At 35.2% G+C, this 21,461-nt stretch overlaps 1 protein-coding gene across 1 annotated transcript in view; it reads right to left on the bottom strand.

Moving 5' to 3' along the window:
• Positions 1–11,500: 11,500 nt before the first annotated feature.
• Positions 11,501–21,461, bottom strand: part of LOC150098900 (zinc finger protein 830) — a 164,224-nt gene continuing 154,263 nt past the window's right edge. Inside the window, exon 9 of the mRNA XM_090404879.1 lies at positions 11,501–15,904. Coding sequence (XP_090261005.1) covers positions 15,742–15,904 — 163 coding nt within the window. The 3' untranslated portion in view covers positions 11,501–15,741. The remainder of the gene's footprint in view (positions 15,905–21,461) is intronic.

Raw genomic sequence — 21,461 nt, 5'->3', positions numbered from 1 at the left:
TAAATCATACTGCTCAGAGATGATGAAATTGTGAGAAGATGAGACAGTGAAGTTATATTTTCTCTTCACCTCTTGATACATTATGTTCTGCTCAGTCTTTTTCTTTTGCATCTCCTTTTCATCCTTCTGACTTTGGCATGCTCAGGAGTAGGCTGGTGTTCTCCCTTGCAAATAGTGCATTTGGATGTTTTGTACTTAGTCTTTATTGTCATGCTTTTTCTGCCAGACTCTGCTCAGACTATCTATTATGACTCTCATTTAGGCCCAGGTTTAAAATACGTGTCCTGTACACAGAAGTACAGAGGCTTATGTTTCTGCAAGAGGACCAGGACGATGCATATTTTGGTAGAAGCCACAACAACCCTATGTGGGTATTTATTAGTTATTTATATGTTAGGCAGATGGCATCTGCCTAGTTATTTATGTTTGATGGATACGAAGATACAAAGGGTTCAGGATACAAAGCCTAACAAGGCAACTGATTTACTCTGCTTGCACTTAAGTTAGCGGTTTAGGGATGTTAAATGTAAGGATGATATTCCTGGTGCCAAAATACTATCCTTATGTATGAGAATTCATCTTATGGCTGTCATGCCTTGATCTTTCAATTCAGAGCAAATCTCTTCATCAGGAATGCTGAGGAGGTCCCACTCCAATATTACTCCTCTAGAAAAGTTAAGTTTTGCAGAGGATTACTGTGTCTGCTAACTGATGTTGCACAAAGGAATTGCTCCAATTATTTCTGGGAAGATGTTTTGACAAGAATGCCTCCTGAATAGAGATTCTTCACTGATTTTGGAAATCATGTCAACTCTTTCAAACCCTTATAAAGAAGAGTGACATTTTTCCAATGGGATATTCACTTTGAATATATAATAAAAAAAGATGGTATATTTTTAAGTATCTCTGATGTATTTTGTTTTTATATTTTTGATATTAGCTGAACGGGCACATGGTTTCTGTACTTTAGTGTTGGAGTGTATTGAGAACCTGACAGACTTGTGGATAAAAGACTAATTCTCAAATGAAGGGAGAATTCAGCACCAGAGCTTCTCACTCACCACAAAGCCACACATAGACGCCCACTATCTGGCAAGCATTAATTAAGCTTGCAAGTGGAATGTCAGGACTACTCTGGATTCCATCCATACTGACACCAAATCAAGCCTCAGACTCTGTTCCTGAACCACAAGGAATGAAATTTACTGCAACACCAGTGACCCTTGCCTGCAAAGGTCACTGGTGTTGATGTCCAGCTGTCCATCTTGCCAAAGCAGAGGCTAAAATAGTGCAAGACTAACAGGCCCCCCCCTTTTTTTTTCCTGGATGTCCATGGGTTGCACCACATGGAAAACACAGCTGCAGAGCATTGGATTCCAGTGATGGTGGTCTAGAAGATAGGAGAGTAAAAATGACTTGAGATGCATGATGAATAAGGGAAGGAGAGAATAGACGAACATAAAAAAACAAAATGAGCTAGCGCCGTCACTAGAAGGTTCCCTCGATGACGAACAGGCACTTCACATGGAAGAGATAAATCTGGAAAAAAAGAATAAAGATAATAATAATGGTAAGTATCCACTGGATTTCCATTCAGGGAATGGACTGTTCATTACTAACACCAATTCCAACATAAAGATGCATATAATTCACATGCCGAAAAGAAACAAGAAAATCTCACTGACTATGTTACCGACACTGTTGATAGGGATATCTGCATATTGGTTCAGGACACAGTATTATATGTATTAATTACAGTATTAATGAAACAGGAAGGGATCACCATTTCATTTTGAGTAGGATAAAGATGAGTATCACAATGTGAAGAAAAATATGTGTGTACCAAAGCTTTAAAAGTAATCAAAGTCAAGCAGCCTTCAGAGCTTGACTAGACTCAAATATAAAAAATATTATTGGAGAAAAAATGAAAGCATTTGAAAACAAAAAAGCATCCTTAGAGATCCATTGGCAAAACATAAGGAAAATATCGATTAATTTGGCAAAGGGGCAGACATAGTGAAGCAGTCTGCAAGGTTAGAAAAATCTTCACTTCGGTGGACTCAAGTAATTAAAAAAAAAAAATATATATATATATATATATATATATATATATACAGTATATAGGTCCACGTGGTCAGCCTAGTGGCTTTGCGCTTCGCAACCATATGCCCAGGGAAGAAGTGTCCTAAGTTTGATTCCTGTCGACGACGTGAGGAGCTTATGGATCTTCCTCAGCCACGTCCAAGACCGGCTAACTTGGCCAGTCTTGGGCGTGGACAGCAGGGTTTTTTCCGCCAGTTTATCTGGGGTTTTTCATCCCACAAGCAGGCAAACCGGACTCGTGAACACACAGGCTACAGTCATAAAAATACGGCAAGGAAGGCAATGGGAAACCACCTTGTGTCACTATCTCCCTAGTAATCAGCTGCAACTGTCTCAAAGAGAGGAAGCCACAGGATAAGATCAGATATATATATATATATATATATCATATTTAAAGTTTCTAGCAGTAAGTCAGCAAGTGTCCTAAAAGAATACCCATAAAAGTGTAAGAAAGGTAAGCTATGCCTAAAAGCATTCGAATAAAAGTCATGGGAAAATTGGTAAGAATATACAAGATAAATATGAAGGTAGCAAAATTTTCTGGAGGCTATTGAAACAGTTAAGAAATGAAGGAAAAGCACTGTAAAAGGAAGGTGATAAAGTTTACTCTGAAAGATTGTTATACAAATGTGAAGAACAGTGGCTGATAATATTCAAGAAGAAAGCAATCAGTAGCGCATAAATACCAAGACTTAAGTAAAAGCCATCAGAAACCTGAAATATGATAAGCTGGCAGAAGTAGATGATATTCAATTGGGAATGACCAAATATGGAAGTATAAAAGTTTTATGGTGGCCTACGCTGCATAATTTAGAAGACTTGGTCAGAAGGCTGAATGCCAGATGACTGCAGTAGAACCTCTCATGGAATCAGTCTATAAAAAAGGAATTAAAACTTGATGAGAATTGCAGAGTAATTTCCTTGCGGAGTCTTCCAGGTAAGACTTAGCAAGGTATAAAGGCATACTTGAAAACAGGCAGGAAAAATTGTAGAAGAGAAACTTGGAGAAAAAAATTGGGTTCAGGCCAAATACAAATTATTATCAGATTTTTATTTTACAAATAGAAGAGAAATCATGGGCATTTACATATTATTCTTCATAGCATCTTATGGTCATGTTCGGCAAGTGTGGTGGGTCATCCCACTGTGGGTAGCACTTGCAGTTAACTTCTTGCTCTTTCATCTCAGTATTGCATCACTGATTGTTGACCTGGGATGGACCAATTTGTCAACCATCTGCCAAATATAGGTCTGCAACATGGCATCCTATCACAAAGCCTCTTTCAAACTCCATCAGTTCCCTTCTCACAACCACTTCACCCAGACACAGTTGCACTGACTTGGGAGCATCATATTACTCCAATTTATACCAGCTATAAACACGTGACTCATTATGTGGCACGATGCATCTTGACCACAGGAGGGGGGGGGATCAGTTTCTTTGGCAGTGTATGTGTACACACACACACACACAGAATACATACACTGGTGTTCAAAACCAAAGGAAGAACACTATTTCTGAAGATTACAACTGAAAATTCAGACGAATCAGCTTGTGACAATTTGTATATCTGATGATTTCAAGTAGAAAGTGAGTACACATTCAGATGTTCGATTCATGCGTAAAGGGATTATGCGATAGCACTCAACAGGATAAAAGACTAAAGGCTGAGCTAAGTGAATTGTGTTTGAAAGATGCTCTTTTCATGAAGGAATAAACTGCAAACTGGGATGTCTTGTAGGGGCTCAAAGACATCACCTAGATGATTTCATGTGGGGAAGAATTATTGGAAAACTTGAAGGAGGCTGCAGAATTACCAATATTGCCAGAGAATTTGGAATCTGACATAGCATTGTATGTCTGGGCATCATTTCAAACCAATGAAATGTGTTCCAGACATTTGTTAAGAGGTTGCCCTCGCTCTACCATGGAGCATGAAGACAGATTTTTGGTTATAGCAGCAAAACATAATCAATGCACCATGCCAAGTCAGCTCCATCAAGCACACAGGTATACAGATATTTCAAGAAACTGCAGTACAATGCCTGCAACAAGTACGCCTCTATGTGCGATCTGTAGTTTGCATCCCTTTATCCACAGCACATCATAGAGCACATTTTCAGTGGTGTTGTATCCATAAAATATAATAGATTTAGTTTAATCCTTTATCCCAGTGAGAGCAAACAAAGTTTGCGCCTGAAAATATCTTCAGGACTAAATATAGTGTTGTACTATCTTATCCAGTAAGTAGTGCAACACCAAGGCAACTCGTGGCAAAGGTGGAGCAAGCTACCATGTTAACTCTTAACAGATGAGAGTCATTTTAGTCTTTCTTCCAATTCTAAATGATACGTGATCTGGCATGAAAGCGGTACTGCTTGCCATCGTGAGAATGTTCTTGCAAGGGATAGGTATGGCAGTGCTGGGGTCACAGTGTGGGGAGACATTATACTTAATGGAATGCACCAAGCTACAAGTGCTTGGAAAAGGGACTATGACTGGTGAATGATACTGCAATGAAGTTCTTCAATGTCATGTTCGATTGTTCATGCAATTGAACATGACATTGAAGAACTTCATAGAACATAGACATGAAGATTCTTCTTCTTCATGTAGCTTCCTCAGTGAGATGGTGCAGCACCATGTCCTTCCATTTCTCTCTGTTGGTGGTTTCCTTTTTGTTTCTGCATAGCCATGTGATCTTGTCCATGATCTTATATCTTCAAACGATGTCCTTTGTTTTTTTACCTCTTCATTCTTTTCCCATAATTTTTCCTTCTAAAACTGTTAGTATCCTCTATCCTGCTGAACCTCTCAGTGCATGTCCTGCCAATTTCATCTTTCTCTGGATCATTTCCTGTAATAAAGATCTCTGTGTTCTATTTCTCTGTAGGACATCTGTATTTGTTGCGTAATCTGTCCATGAGATTTTCAGAGCTCTCCTATAGCACCACATTTCAAAGGCCATTATCTGTTGTCTTACTCTTCTTGAATACCCAGGTCTCACTTCCATATGTGAAAACTGGCCACACTAAGTCCCCTTCCAGGAAACAAATAAGGCCTTATCTGTGCTCTGATGGAGGAGCGGACCAGTTTATCTCAAGAAGGTTGGAAGTTGTGTATATATAAAATGAATTATTTCAACCTTTGTTTGGTTCAATTCTGAAAAATAATAATTTCCCAAGTGATTACTTTTTCCAATTTCTGTGCATACTATATGCTGTATTTAAAAATTTTACCACAATTCAAATTATCCATGTCTCACTCTAGTATAAAGTGAGACATGGATAAATTGAGTATAAAGAAGACGAAGTCGGTTCCATCAGCATGAAAGGTCATGACATCAGTGTTTTGGGATGCTAAAGGCATTTTGTTTATTAATTATCTTGAAAAGGGTAAAACAATAACCGGGAATATTATTCCAATCTTTAACCAGACTAGACGAAAAAATTCGTGAGAAAAGACCCAGTTTGCAAAAGAAAAAAATCATCTTTCATCAGGACAATGCACCTGCCCACAAAAGTGTTTTGGCAATGGGAAAATTAAGGAATCTGCACTATGAATTGTTGAAACATCCACCCTATTCCTCAAATTTGGCTCCCTCTGACTTCTTACTCTTCCTTGCTGGTCAGCGTTTTTCTTCAAATCAAGAGGTGACTGCAGCTGTAGAGAGGGGTATTTTGCAGATCTTACTGAGAACTGCTACAGGGACGGGATAATGGTGCTGGAGCATCATTAGAATAAATGTGTTAGTCTTAACGGAGATTATGTTGTAAAATAAAAATAATTTTGAAATTATAAATTCGTTTTTTCATTGTTGGGCCGAGACTTTTCAGACCACCCTCGTAGATACACACCCCCACTGAATACTTTCACAGGTTCTGCTGCTACCTGTATTGCATGCTAATGTATTAATATGTACAATTTACTAAAAACGTTCTTTTAATCATGCTCACACACAGAAGCGCCGCTAGGGTCTTTGGTGCCTGCATGCAATTTCTATCTAAGTGCCCCTGTAACGATCCAGGCATGTGTGGTTCTGCAGGCAGGAAGGGGGCGTCTCTCCGGCGGCGGTGCCTCCTTCGTAGCAGTGCATGCATGCTCTGCTCACACACAATAATTTTTGAGGGATAATGACTGACAGGAGGGAGAGACAGAAAACCGTTTGTATACAAGACGAAAAATGTATTTTATGTTATTGCTGCAATGTAATTCTGGTTTCCAAACAGATCATTTATAAAATTTGTTAACTATTTTTCAGTTTACATGCTCTTTTGATTAATGAAATATGATTAACATTTCAATTAAAATACTGTATACTATACTTACAACTTTAAGTGAAATTTTAGATTCTGCTATAATTCAGAAATAATAACCAACAGTGGCAGCCAGTAAAAATTTTAAGTGGGGGTGCTGCACATACAAAATAAAATAAAAAAATTTTTTTTTAAATAATTTCTTTTTTCCTAATCAGTAACCAATTTAATAAATAAATTTACATATTAAAAAATTGCTTTGTTAAAAATATTTCACCCTCACCACGAACACACACCAATAATAAAAGTTTCGTATCTCATGGAAATAAGGCATCAAGCATACGATACACTACCCAACCAAGCAGTGTCGGAATGACCTTGTAACGTGCAATCACAAGCGCAAACGAATATCGGCGAGTCTGGCTGCACTTCGCCAAACGCAATAATCCTGACACTGCAATGTATTTGTTTCGTGTAACGATAATTGAAAAAAAAAAAAAATTATTTTCATATTTTCAACAGTGACACTCGTCATAATTCAGCCTTGTATCTATAATAAATAAATAATTATGTTATTTTAAGAGAAAAAATAAGATTTGCAAAAAATAGTTCACCACGAACACGCACCAATAATAAAAATTTTGTATCTCACAGAAATAAAGCGAACAAGCATACGATACACTGCCCAACCAAGCAGTGTCGGAATGATTTATAACATGCAATCACAAGCACAAACGATTATCGGCGAGTCTGGCTTCGATTGGTCGATCGTGATAATTCCCACACTGCGTTAGATGGCAGTGTATTTGTTTCATAATCTAAAGCGTTGATCGAACTATGCCAATTATTAACTATTCAATCACTGTCGAAATATAAGGTGTAACCTTTAACATGTTGTATTGCATTTATATAATGTTGTAAGCATTGTTATTATTTATAAACACAAACAAAATTTTAATTTTTCATTTTTTCCTTGTGGGGTGCTGCAGTGTCGCAGTGCTTATGTACGGGCTGCCACTGATAACCAAACTATTGCTGCATGTATAAAGCTTTAACAGCTTTATACATTAAGCATTTAAAAATACAGTTGGGTCTCTTTTTTTGCAGTAGATACGTTCCACAGAAAACCGCATAAAAAAGGCCTAACTTACATTGAAAAATCAGGGATACGGTCCATCATTTTCTAAAACCGCATAAAATTGAAGCAATGGATTAAAATAAACCTAAAATCGCATAAAAAAGTTTATGAAAATTCAGGAAAATAAGAATGCCTAAGTTTGTTTTAAAGCTTTATTCATTTAATTTTATTGAAAAGTAACTTTTTTTTTTTTTTTTTTAACATTTTGTCATCAGAATTATCATCACTATTAGACAATATTCGGCAACATTTGCGAACTGGTGCAAAATCACTTTCATCACCAGAAGAGATAGTCAGCGCATCAGATCTGTATGGTAAAGGCAATGGTTCTTCACAAACAGAATTAGCTTCACCTTCGTTCTGTGCTGATTTTTTTCTTCTGACAATATAATCAGTGATTCAACTTTGCGATGATGATTTCACCAATTTTTTATACAGCTTGCAATATCCAGACATACAGTTCAGCTCACGTTGGAATTTAAAGGCTGGTTCATTATTTGTGTCATTAACAAGAAAATGATTTTCCAATTTATTGCACAGTTCAAGACCTTCTCGAATTATATTTGCAGTGAGGGCGATAGGTTTTTCTTCTGCTTCAATATCGTTTTCTGGATCTTCGACGATATCTAAAGTTAATCGATATCCAATAATATCATCGTCACTTAAGGCATTATCCACAAGCAATTCATCTACATTATTCTGGCTAAATGTATCTAAACCTTCTCCACCAATTACATGTGCCAATGTAATGATTTCATCTGATAATGTAGATGTTTGCAAGGTTGCAATACATCCAGGCCAAGCTGCTTTCCAGCAAGTATTTAAAATTTGTGGTCTTATTTCAGCGATAGCAGATGCAACATGATTTAAGCAGTCCAAAATAGAAATTTTTTTTTCCAAATGTCAGTTACTGTTAATGATTCATTTTCTAGTTTATTCAATATAAATTGAAAAGTGTGCTTAACATAATATTTTTTAAAAGTAGCAATTATGCCTTGATCTAATGGCTGAATAATGCTTGTTGTATTGGGTCGAAAAAACACTACCTGCACAGTTGGATGTTCTAAATTTGGATGACTTGGTGCATTGTCAACAATTAATAAAACTTTAAAATCGAGAGCTTGTTGCTTCATGTATGTTTCCACTTCTGGTACAAAGCAATTATTGAGCCATTCAGTAAATACAGCAGTTGTTACCTTGGCCTTTGTATTAGCCATCCAATGTATTGGCATCTGTTCATAAAACCGAAGAGCTTTTTGTTTAATTAAATGACCACTTATAGGAATACTTCTTTGAGTTAATTTTTCAATCCAAATTACGAGCACTCGTTCCGTGTTTTCTAATAAAGCATCTCTCGAGTACAATGATAATTTGGCACTTAGTTTTGTGCCAGAAATGACAGTTTTCCTTATTGCAACTTCATTCTTTTTAATTGCTCTTATAGTAGATTTGCCTAAATTAAAATATTTACAAATCACCATATATTCCTCTCCTTTTGCTAAGCAATCTAAAATTGCAATTTTCATTTCCAAAGAAACTGCTTTTCTTTGGTGCTTTTTTTCCTCCATTGGGCCAAATTTAATTAATTATTAATTAATAATAAAAAAATCAGCTAAATTAACAATTAATTATTAATGAATACATTACAAAATAACCAGGTGTTCAATGAAAATTCCAGGGTTTGTGAAGTGTTTCCGTCGTAGGAAGTTTGGGAAACGCTGGATTACCCTATTATCAGAATGGATTCTACTTCTGTTGACATGCGCCGAAGTGTCAAAAGGTCTCGTATCTGTGGGCGTGGGCGTGCACTGCATAACTTCAAATCCGCATAAAAAGAGACCTAAGTGTACTTAGCATAATTAAATACTTTGCTATTGTATTAACAAAGCAAATTTGTGATAATATACTGTACATAAAATGGAGTGGGGTTTTAAAATCCTTTAATTTACACTGAAATAAATGGGTCACTTTGCATCTGAATTATATTTCAAAATAATTTATAAAATGCACAAAAACTATTTGGTATTGCATTAGAATGGGATAAACTTCAGTATTTATAAGATACTTGTAATTACTGTTCCTGAAACTGAATTAATCATGGCTGACCACAGATCCTATAAGAGTAATTCAATAACAAGAGGTCCAATAACTGGTCAATCACTGTTATTTCAGCTGGATATATAAGGAAGCCAAAAGAATGTAAAGGAGAATGCTGTGATATGCTCATCACTTATCAAAGCTTCTAATTACATTTCAAAAGTTACCTGAATTTTTTATTTACTTTTTTTTAATATATGTTGTGTTTCAGATACTGAGAACTCTGGATGTCAATAAAGCTTTGGGACTGGATGGTATTTCACCATGAGTTTTGAGAGAATGTGCTAGGGAACTGACAGTGCCTTTAACCTGGCTTTTCAATGAAAGTCTGGCTTCGGCAAAGGTGCCCAGGGAATGGAAGGAAGGTAAGGTAGTGCCATTGCATAAGGGTGGTAACAGACTGGAAGTGTCTAATTATAGACCAGTCTGTGTGTCATCAGTAGTTGTTAAGATCTTGGAGAAAGTAGTGAGGAACCGTATACAGCACTGGGCAGATGAGGGTAATGTTATCTGTGAGAGTCAATATGGATTTGTGAAAGGCCGCTCTTGTTTTAGCAATATGCTAGTCTTTTATAATAAAGTTACAAGAACATTAGATGAGGGAAAGGCATATACTGCAACTTTCTTAGACTTAGCAAAGGCATTTGACAGGGTGCCACATGATAAGCTGATATTTAAGTTGCAGCACATGGGTCTGGATGTCAGATTGGTCAACTGGATTCAGGATTGGCTGTCTGATAGGTATCAGAGAGTTGTGTATGGTGGAGCAGTTTCAAGGAGGCAGAGGGTTACAAGTGGGGTCCCACAGGACTCAGTACTAGGACCTATATTGTTTAACCTTTATATCAATGACATTGTCAGTGGATTGCAAGGGGATATTCAGTTGTTTGTAGATGATGCGAAACTAGGAAGGATTATTAGTAATAGTGCAGATGTGGTAGCCCTGCAAGAGGATTTGAATAAGCTAGATAGATGGGCAAATGAATGGGGGTGTCAGTTTAATGCAGCAAAATGTAAGGTCTTGAGGTTTGGGAAACATCGATGGGATGCTGCATACTCTATGGGAGGAGTTATACTGGAGGAAGTTGGGGAGACAAGAGATCTGGGGTTGATGATTAATAGAAACCTGAAGTTTAGGGGACATATTGCAAAGGTGGTGAAGGTAACACAGAGGATTGCTGCAATTATGAGAAGGACACTGACCTGCAGAGATAAGAGGGTTATCATTCCGTTGTATAAGTCTCTGATCAGACCACACTTGGATTATTGTTCTCAGATTTGGTCCCCAGGATTTCAAGGGGATAAATTAACTGTGGAAAAGATACAAAGACGGATGACAAAGATGGTCTCAAGACTGTACAAGGATAGTTATGAGAATTGGCTGAGGGAATGTGGACTGCAGAGTTTGGCGGATAGAAGAAGGAGAGGTGATATGATTGAGACTTTTAAACTGTTGAGAGGTGATTACAGGGTTGACACTGGGGAGTTCTTTCACTTGGTTGAACAGCGGGAAGGAGTGATGACAAGAGGCCATCCCTGGAAGTTACGAAAGGAAACTGTGAGCAAGAGGGTGAGGAGTGGTTTCTTTGCATGGAGGGTGGTTGAGCCGTGGAATGCATTGCGTGATAGAGTGGTGAGGGCGAGAACGGTCAATGAGTTTAAGGAGTGGTATGATAGACTTTGTGTTTCTTAGGGGGAACCTCCCCTCGATGAGTCTTGACAGACTTTATGTTCTTAGGAAGGACCTCCCACGATGAGTCTTTTGACTTCATGGAGGCCTGAATAATAATAATGTTCTATTGACTTTAAAAATACACAAAGCATGTGTTTAAAAATCAAATTCAATACAAAATACAAACATTTATTATATAAACTATTTACATTGCTCTGTACAAATATACAAAATAGACTATATTTACTGTACATTTTATCAAATTGGTAATCAATTCTAAATTCATTTATTACAAATCATTTAATAATGCCATCTTCACTTGAAAAATGCCTGATTTTTCTTTTGTAGTTTTAAAGCAAAAACAGAGAAATATTTGGATGCTTATAGCATTCACAGACAGAATTTATATATATCTTTTATAAATATGATTTTTATTTATTTGTTTATTTTTGAAATGAGAAAGAAGGAAACTTTTGACAAATAGTGATGTCTTTTCAGTGTAAATGTTATTTCGGAAAATTCTTCTTATAATTAATGAATGATTGAATAAATAAATGTATTATGTACAGCAGAAAAAATAAACAAGACAGTATGTACAAATGTATATAACTATTACATCACCATATAACTGCTTTCAGTGATATGCAGTTTTCAATAGCAGTTTAAATTCAAGTCCAACAGACAGTGGTATGTTGTGTGTGTGTGTAGAACAATCGAGCACGTTAATATTATTAGATAATGTAGAGCAGTAGATCTGATTTGAATGGACTGCGTGCTCCTAAAAAAAAACTAAAGCCATGCTAAATATAGTCTACTCTGTACTTTCTAAGTGTATCAATTTCTCAGTATTCTGGTATTTTCAAGACCACTATATGAAAATTATTTCTCACAACAGGGTGGTCAAACAGGCTGATCCCTAGAAAGAAAGTAAAAGACATCCTCCGTAAAAGACACTTGATAATTGAGTCAATTGGAACAGTACTACAAATTCCTATTTTTTGCACACTAGAGAAATCTTGTGGAACATGTACGTCACAGTGAAATAATTATTATTTATTAATCAAAAAAAAAATTCTGTTTTACTTATCATAAAATATCATCAGTGTGAGTCAAAAAGCAAAAAATAGAAATTTGAATTAAAAAAGAACAGAAAAATGCATGCAGTGCAACAGAATCCTCCTAAAACATGCATGTGGTACTAGAATAAAACACTATTGGGGTGTGTGTGTGTTTAAAAAAAAAAATTAATACAATTGCAGATAGCAATTTCTCAAACTTTTTTGCAAAGAAAGGTAATCATTACAATTTAATTAAGTTGAATAGCTTCACTACTTGCATTGAATAAACATTCAAATTTCCAAGTACAGTTATGAAAAAGTTTGATATTATCCAAATAGATCTTGTACATGCTGTCAATTCTATGTTTAGCCAGATGATTTTTGATTTGGAATTGATAACACTAACCACAGGATCCAATGGGATAATACTAAACTTTTGTATAACTGTACTTATAAATTTGAATTTTTATTCAGGGAAAGTGCTGAAGACTAATTTAAATCATAATGGTTACCTTCCTAATCCAATAGTTTGGGAAATTATTATCTTCAAGTGTATTAAATTAACCTTTAATATTTAATTATACCTTTAATAACCTTTAATTATTCTTTATTAACAAAAATATTTCTGGTTAATAAAGAATAATCATTTCAATGTGGCATTACATGATTTGTATAAATATGTGGTGGTGGTTCTGGATCAAGTTTGGATGGTGATAGTAAACAATACAACTTAGGCTAATCTGGTAATTAAATACACTGCATACAGTGATTACACTGTAATTAAATAAATTTTTATAAATTTATGCTGCACCTTTTCTTTGTGATTTATGAATCACTAATACCTAAAAGCAATATGTTTTTTTTTTTTTTTTTTTTTAAATAATTTAGCCATGAGAAATTTGAGAGCATCTTTCATTTATTTCAGAAATGGAAACACTATGAAGTATATATGAATGTCTGCTGGGCATGGTATAAGTTTATTTTAGTTTTGTCAAAAAGCAGACAAAGCTTTAAATTAATTGTATGACAAAAATTCCTGTAATGGTGTGTGTGTGTGTGTATTAAGATTACTTCTAGATTCACAATTTAAAAAAAATATTCTGAAAAATTCACACTTGAAAATTAAGAGGTATGTTTTACTTAGTGAGACAAGTGTTCTAGGATAATAACTAAGTATGCTTGCATATTTATATTAGTATTTTACAACATTCACAAAGGCAAGATTGACACAGCAATGTGATTTAAGTTTTCTCAAATTTTAGTAATTTCAGATAGTTTTAAAGCTAAGTTGGAGAGAGAGAGAGAACGCAGAAAAAGATTTGGGACAGATTACAAGAACCTTTTAGGTGACTGATGTTTTTCCTACTTATTGGAGGCCTGAAAAATTACCATGTTTGGTCTTTAGAGCAGGGTTTCTAAATTATTATTAATACTGTGAATGGGCTAATCCTTAATCCATCCACAATGTTAATGCACAAAAGGTTTATAAACTTTTGAGGCTGACTCACATTAAAAAGTCTCTTAGTTTAAAATCTGTATAGTAAAAAGGTTTTTTTCTACTAATGTAATTCAATGACATGATCTGCAATGCTCAAACATTGTAGATACAGGTCATATTTTTCAAGAATATGCTTCTAGAAGAAATTTCTGAATGAAACCAGAACTTCTTCACCCTGACATCCCTGCTCTTTTAACATCCCCTGCATTTAGTTTACTGCAGAAAAAAAAGAAAACAGCTGTCTGCTCTTCCTCAACATTACACACCTACCAAATGATTTCTATCTTTCTTTGTTTACAAGAAAATACACCTTCATTTGGTTCATCACACATTCAAAATACACTACATTATATTACATTGCATCACATCACATCCTTCTCCTCAAGAGGATGGCATTATCAAAACATTAGCTAACAAGGAAAGAACTACTTGTTCTGACCACACTTTTTCAATTGCATCCATGACATAATGATACTTTTAAAATTTAGTTCAACACATGTAAAGGAAATCAGAATTTATTAACAACTCATATATTTCACTCCTTGTAACATGAGTATCATTCAGAGAGAGAGAGAGAGCAAAAGAATTGATTATAATATTCAAACTGTTAACATGAACAAGGTAAATGGAATGGGTCATACTTTCTCAGCTGAGTGAACAGGAGACAATGCTATTAAAGTTCCAGAGAACCAGGGCAATTGTTTTGCTCTCACTCTGAATGATGCTCATGTTACAGTAAGCAAAATATATAGGAGTTATTAATAAATTCTAATTTCCATTACATGTGTTAAACTGTGTTTTTAAAATTATCATTACATCTACCATGCATGTTTCTATAAAACATCTAATCACATTTATGACACTTTTTTAGCTATTCTCCATTCAAGAGAATCCACAAAATGTAACAGCATTCCCCAATCATAAAAAAAAAAAAATAAACTAACCCACATATATTTGAAGAATCACTGAAAACACTAGTAAGAGCACTTAAAAGACACCAAATACAACTATCTTTGGGTTGTAATAAAAAAAAAAAGTATCTTCCTTATTCACTCATTGAAGAATCCTCTTTTTTTTTATAGTTAGATCTGCATCTATGCATGATACCACATGGCTGAAAATTGGCCCACTTTGACCAGAGCAAAAGAACTGCTGGCGTTCGTAACGATAAAGCACCTAGTTATTTAACAATAGCCACTCAGGTATTTCAGGACATAATCAATGGATCCACTAGAAGAAAATTTCTCTACTATACAAATTTAAATGAGACTTGTTTCCCATAACTTTATTTCCTGAATGTAAAGAATAAACTTGCTTTAAAACTCTAAAAATCTGGGAGGCCATTATTATGAGATTAACAGCTCAACATTCAAGATCTAGATTACTGTGCCCACAGAGAATATGTACCTGGACTATAAGTATATTTGCCTTTCCCTTCATGTTCCTGCATGCGTACAGATATCCTATTTTTGTGCCTACCTTAGTGATCAATGCAAATCAATTACTGATGTAGTAATTTTATCCATTAAGCTATACAAATGACATCATTATCCATTCATAAGAGGCACAGTATCTGGTTTCTGATTGAGCTATTATAGTAAAACTACATAATGCAATTGAAAAATAAATAAATTAATGACAGTATATTACTGTTGTCTCTAAAATTCTTTCATTCAGATCATAAATATATTAACCAAATAGAATGGTTGCTATTATTATTTTAAATAGCCTCAGACAATTGAAAAATAATGAGACTGGTAATATTACCTTATTGTTTTTTTTTTATCCATAGGAGAAAATTTAAATATACAATACTACTTCTTATAGTTAGTACAGTTACTAAGCTATAAGAAAAATTTTCCACAATAAGAGCTCCCCCTCCCCAATGAGGATTTCTTTAGATTTGTGCACGACCAAATCACTTCTTCAACACTCCTTTTGCTCTCCAGTCAAGAAACTCTTCTAATTCTAGTTCATCTGCACTGCTAGACTCTTCATTTTGATCTTGTTCATCCTGAGATTTTTGCATGTACAAGTCCTCCTTTTTCTGCAGCAATGCCTCTACTCTAGACCAGTTATGACTAAAAGTAAAACACAATACAAAATTAAAAAAAAAAAAAAAAGATATAATTATATGTACAGAAACACTTTTCCTTTATCAGATGTTATTAAATTAAATGTTGTTAATGTCATTTAAATATCACATCATATTGTTTTAAAATCATATTTTTATCTAATGCCATATTAAATTAACAAAATGTGTAATCAGTTGGTTAATTTATAACACCATTTGGTTGAAAGTATCTAAGCTTAAATATTATAATAATTCTTATAGGGGTGTCGGACTGTAAGTGACTTATGCAGAGGTAGCATGATTTTTTCTTTCTAGATAGTTGTAACCATCCCTACAAAACCGAAAAACAAAAGAAGGAGAACGTATGCACTGATGTGCAGAGCAAAATAAGGAGATAGGATTATCAGCCTAATTTGAACATAGCCTAAGTTTACATAAACCAAGTTACTTAGCTGTAACAGACTACTAGGCCTAATACATAAAGGAAGATGAAATCATCACACGTCACATCATGCAATATGCAAGAGAGGGAGAGAGAGAAGAGGAGTAAAGACTTTCTAAACTTCAATCTTTAAAACTTGATTTATTCTATTAACGATTAATTCTATTAATTAAAAAATAAAAATAAAATAGACATCACTTCAAAACAGAAGTAGAATTTGTTATTTTAATTCTCATACACTCAAAGCCATTGTATGCATTTCAAACAACAATAAAAAACATAAATAAAAAAATTATAAAAAACTCAAACAAAACACAAGGATAAAAAAATTCTATATATACTTCACTAGCATTCATGGCTTAAACATAAACAATGTGCAACACTTAATATATTGGATTTATTGGAAATAGCATATTGGATTTATCTAATATGCTATTTCTAAAAGAACCTCAAAAGACAGTCACAACAACTACTGTCAACTCAAAAATACCTGAAACACTTTGCATGATTCCTATCATTAGAAGGGGGGGGGGGAGAAAAAAAAAGTGAGGTCATCTTTCTTGAGGATTTTAATGCTCACAACTTAAATTGGCTCTGCTTTTCTAATACAACAGACCAAACAAATTATCCACATTATCTACACAACAGAATATCATATAATCCACACTAATCTCCCAATGGTGGTGGTTTTTCCCCTTTCGACCCTAGGTGACTTTATAGGCATTGCCCACAAAGTGTTCTTGGTGAAATTTTTTTTTTACAGGGTAGTTCACCATTGCTCCAAAAATTTTATCCTAGATTGGGACTGGCATATGGCTGGGATGTATTCATGACTGTAATCCATGTGTGTTCATGGGGACGAAAAAAAACCCTACCTCTGTATGAGATTGGTAACTCGCCTTTCATTGAAAAATGACCAGATAAGGGTTCCCCCATTTCACCGACGGGAATCGAACCCAGGTATTTCCAACCAAAGGGCTTCATCTACACTGACTGAGCTACGGAGGCTCAATCTTCCAATACTCTTGACTTATTCATAACCAGTTTTCTTCATAAGTACGTTGTGTGAATTTGTAACTCGGCATTATAACTATTACAAATGGAATGACCTCCATTTCTCCTCTACCTTTCCATGGTCTGAGCACTGTTTCTGCTTTCCATCCAAACAGCTGTTCTGACAGAATAAATGAAATAATTCTTGCTAGAACGAACATCATTCCTTGTCATTCTACTCAAACTGACAGCCATTATATAAGCCTGAGTACATCAACAAGTTTGGCAAGGCAGTCGAAGCAAAAATTAAGGACACCATAAGTAGCATGAGAAAAGCACAAGTTTTGCATAAATTATATATTTAGTTTAATCCTTTATCCAAGTGTAAGCAAACAAAGTTTGCGCCTGAAGTATCTTCAGGACTGGGGCAACTCATGACAAAGATGGACTGAGTTCTGATCACTTTCCTTAGTATCCCATAATGCAAAGCACATCTCCTTGCAGACATGCATTATGGGAAGGGTCACTACCTGGACCAGTTTCGACCTTTGTTGAGGTCTCTTCAGTGGGAGCCAGACCCAGAGGTGATACCAAGGTTGAAGCAATGAAGAAGTCATATTTCCATATGCCAGTTGCCAAAAGGTGTTACACCTTATTATTAAATTACTTTGGATTAGAGAAATATGGTGGAAGTTTTTTTTTCACTTGGTTAGACTATATATTATATATCTAGTTTAATCCTTTATCCAAGTGTAAGCAAACAAAGTTTGCACCTGAAGTATCTTCAGGACTGGGGCAACTCATGTCAAAACACACACTAGAAGTGTGTTTTGCATTATGGGATGCTAAGACAACTGATGTGAAGTTAACAGCCTCTAGATGCAAGTAGCCTAGTTGCAAACATATTTTACTTGCACAATTTGCTTGCTTACACTTGGCTAAAGGATTAAAAAGAATATAATTTCTTGTCAAGTATAATTTACTTTGTAACCAAGTGAAAAAACTTTATAGAAGTATTAAAGACTAATTTCAGGTTCGCCAAATTTTTTCCCAAGTAGTTCACTACTTCTCAGTCTACAATAGGATCAGCTTTTACATTTTTTAAACTTCAACAGAACTCTCAACTGCTCTGTGTTTCTAGATCTTGGTCTTTTGCTGGATCTTTCCTCTTTCACTTTGGCTTCAAAAACCTGTTTTTCTAATCTTTCATCTTCTATTTGGTTTTACCATACCAGTGGTAAAGTCCATGCAGTTAGCCTAGTGGCTTAGCACTTCGCAACCATATGCCTGGGGAAGGAGTGTCCTAGGTTCGATTCCTGTCAGGGACGTGAGGAGCTGAAGGATCTTCCTCAGCCATAGCCAAGTTAGCCAGTCTTGGGTGCGGGCAGTAGGGTTTTTTCCGCCAGTTTATCTGGTGTTTTTCATCCCGCAAGCAATCAAATCGGCCCCGTGAGCACACAGGGATACAGCCAAGAATACCTTGAGGCATAGGCGTGACCATTCTATCCTCGTATTTCAGTTACGAAATCCAAGCATGCTTGGAAGGTTGTGGGCCTTAAGGGCCTGTTAAAGCCATTGGGATAGGGATACCAGTGGTAAAACAGAATATCTGGGTACACAGAGGTTAGAATTAGCTCTGAAGTACTTGGAATACTAACTCCCAGTTCTTTTTTTAACATCATCATTTTGAATATGGTTCTGCAACTAAAGCCATTTGTTTACTTTCTTGATTTTTGCAAGAAGTCTCTTATTTTCAGCCTCTCTCTCCAATCACTGATAAATTTGTTTTATTTCTAACCAAATTATCAGATCCACATGTTATAAATGGCTGGTTTGGTTTGGTATTTTGGTGAATTTTTTCTTCCATATGTCTAATAATAAGAATAATACAACTTTATTTAATTGCCTCCTCCACCATATATCAGCATCACTTATTTTGTTATCTTATTTTCATATTTAATTTGCTATCTTTACTAAATCTGTATCTAAGTAACTAGCATGTTTTATCAGAGGTGTTCCAAAAGTAATGTCTCTATTGTGTTATCACAATTTCCTCAAGACTTCAAGACATCTTCCATGCATGAAGATGACTTGAAGTTTCAACTTTATGTCCACATATTTTATTATTATTATTATTATTATTATTAAGAGAGCCCTCCATGGAGTCAGGAACTCATTGAGGGAGGCCAAACTATTCACACCAGCGGTCAATACCTGTTCTTGAATTCATTCATACTAGGTACATACACAACATCCAATGACAATCTATTCCAATCATGCACTATTTTATGAGAGAAAAATCTAGATCTGAACCCCTTCTTGACAGCATTCATTCACAACTTCCATGGATGCACTGCGTCCTTTTCTCACCCTCCATAAAATAAAAAATTCCATCTACTGAAATTCTGTATAACCCTTTCAGAAGTTTGTAAGTCTCAATCATATCACTCCTCTTTCTCCTGTTTGCTAATGTCTGCAGATGACAAATTTTCAATCTGTTTTCATAAACAGTATTCCACAATCCTGATATCATTTATGATCTCTCCTTTGCACTTTCTCAACTGTATCAGAATCACCATGGAAACTAGGATATCAAACATACATACAATAGTCCAAGTGAGGTCTTATCAAGGCCTTGTAAAGAGGCAAAATGACTTCCTTATCACATGTCAAAGTTTGTTTTGGCATTGCAATTATCTTTTGAGTTGTATTTACAATTTTTGCTATATGACCCTTGAACTTCAACTTCCTGTCTACTAAAACTCTAAAATCCCTAGACTCATCAGTTTCTTCTAGCATAATCCCATCAATATAATACTACATTGGATATCTAATCACACCAAAGTGCATGACCTTACATTTAATTTTTTTTTATTACATTTTTTAATATAATTTTCCTTCCTTACAGTATATTTTCTTCATCGCTGTAGAAAGAATGTTCATGACTTCAAATCCGATCTCTTCAGGGGTATGCATTTTGAAAATGACAAAGTGGTGAAAGCAGAGGTGAAAAAATAGTTCCGAAAACAATTCCATGAGTTTTAACTATGACAACTTTGCAAAACTTGTTAAGTGGTGAAGAAATTTTATTGGGAGGAGAGATTGACAAATGGACCTGTAAAAACATGCCTAGGGTTGTTTGCTTCTCCCTCCTTTTTTGAAATGTTTCTGAAAAACTGCATGGACTTTTCGTAATCTGCAGTTCTGATAACCTCAGATTTGTTTGGATTCCATTTCATAGCAACATTTTGAACTTCCTACCACTTTGCCAAAACATTTTTGATTTCATCAGTCGTAATTTGTTCTTTCTCTCCATCCTCATCTTCAGATGAAATTTCCATTTCCTTTTCTTCACATGGCTGCTTGAAAAGTTCTTTTAGCTCGTCAGTAGTCAGTTCTCAGTCATGCATCTCCAATAATTCTTCAACATCTTCTTCCTCTACTTCCAAGTTAAGATCATGAGCAGTTGCCATAATATCCTTTACCAATTTGTGTTCTTCATCTGAAGTTTCTTCATTACCAAAGGAAGGACAGAGTTTCCTCCATGCTGCTTTGAGACATTTCATTTTTACTTCTTGCCAAGCCTTTACAATTAGCCTAATTGCTATGACAATGTTGAATTCTTCCTTCCAAAATTTTCTTAGGGTTATCTTGGTAGATTAGTCTGAGTGGTAAATTAACATTGGTTTTACCTTGCAGTCTCCACTTGCATTTGCTGCTAAAAGCAATGTTAACCTATCATTCATTGGTTTATGCCCACCCAGGAAGTGTTTTTTAATTCTTTTGTGATAAATGTCCTGTTGGGCATTTTCTTCCAAAATAATCCAGTCTCATCACAATTGAAGACTTGTTGAGGTAGGTATTCTCCTTCTTCTATAATTCTTGTAAAGCTATTGACAAATTTATCTGCTGCAGCTTTGTCAGCACTAGCTGCCTCTCCGTGTCTGACCACACTATGAATTTCTGTTCTTTTTTTAAAGTTGTCAAACCAACCTCTGCTACCTTTGAAATCATCATCATCTACCTCAGAACTTGATCCCGAAGTCTTCTTTTTCAAATCTTGATAAATCTGTTTAGCTTTCTGACAGATTGCATTTTGAGATGTAGTATCACCATTTTTCTTTCTTTG

This window comes from Typopeltis vanoorti, chromosome 15, assembly GCF_054136105.1.
Source record: "Typopeltis vanoorti isolate ZY-2024b chromosome 15, IOZ_Tvanoo_1.0, whole genome shotgun sequence".
Classification (NCBI taxonomy): domain Eukaryota; kingdom Metazoa; phylum Arthropoda; class Arachnida; order Uropygi; family Thelyphonidae; genus Typopeltis; species Typopeltis vanoorti.
The sequence above is the reverse complement of the archived record's forward strand: the minus strand, read 5'-3'. Positions and strand labels throughout refer to the sequence as shown.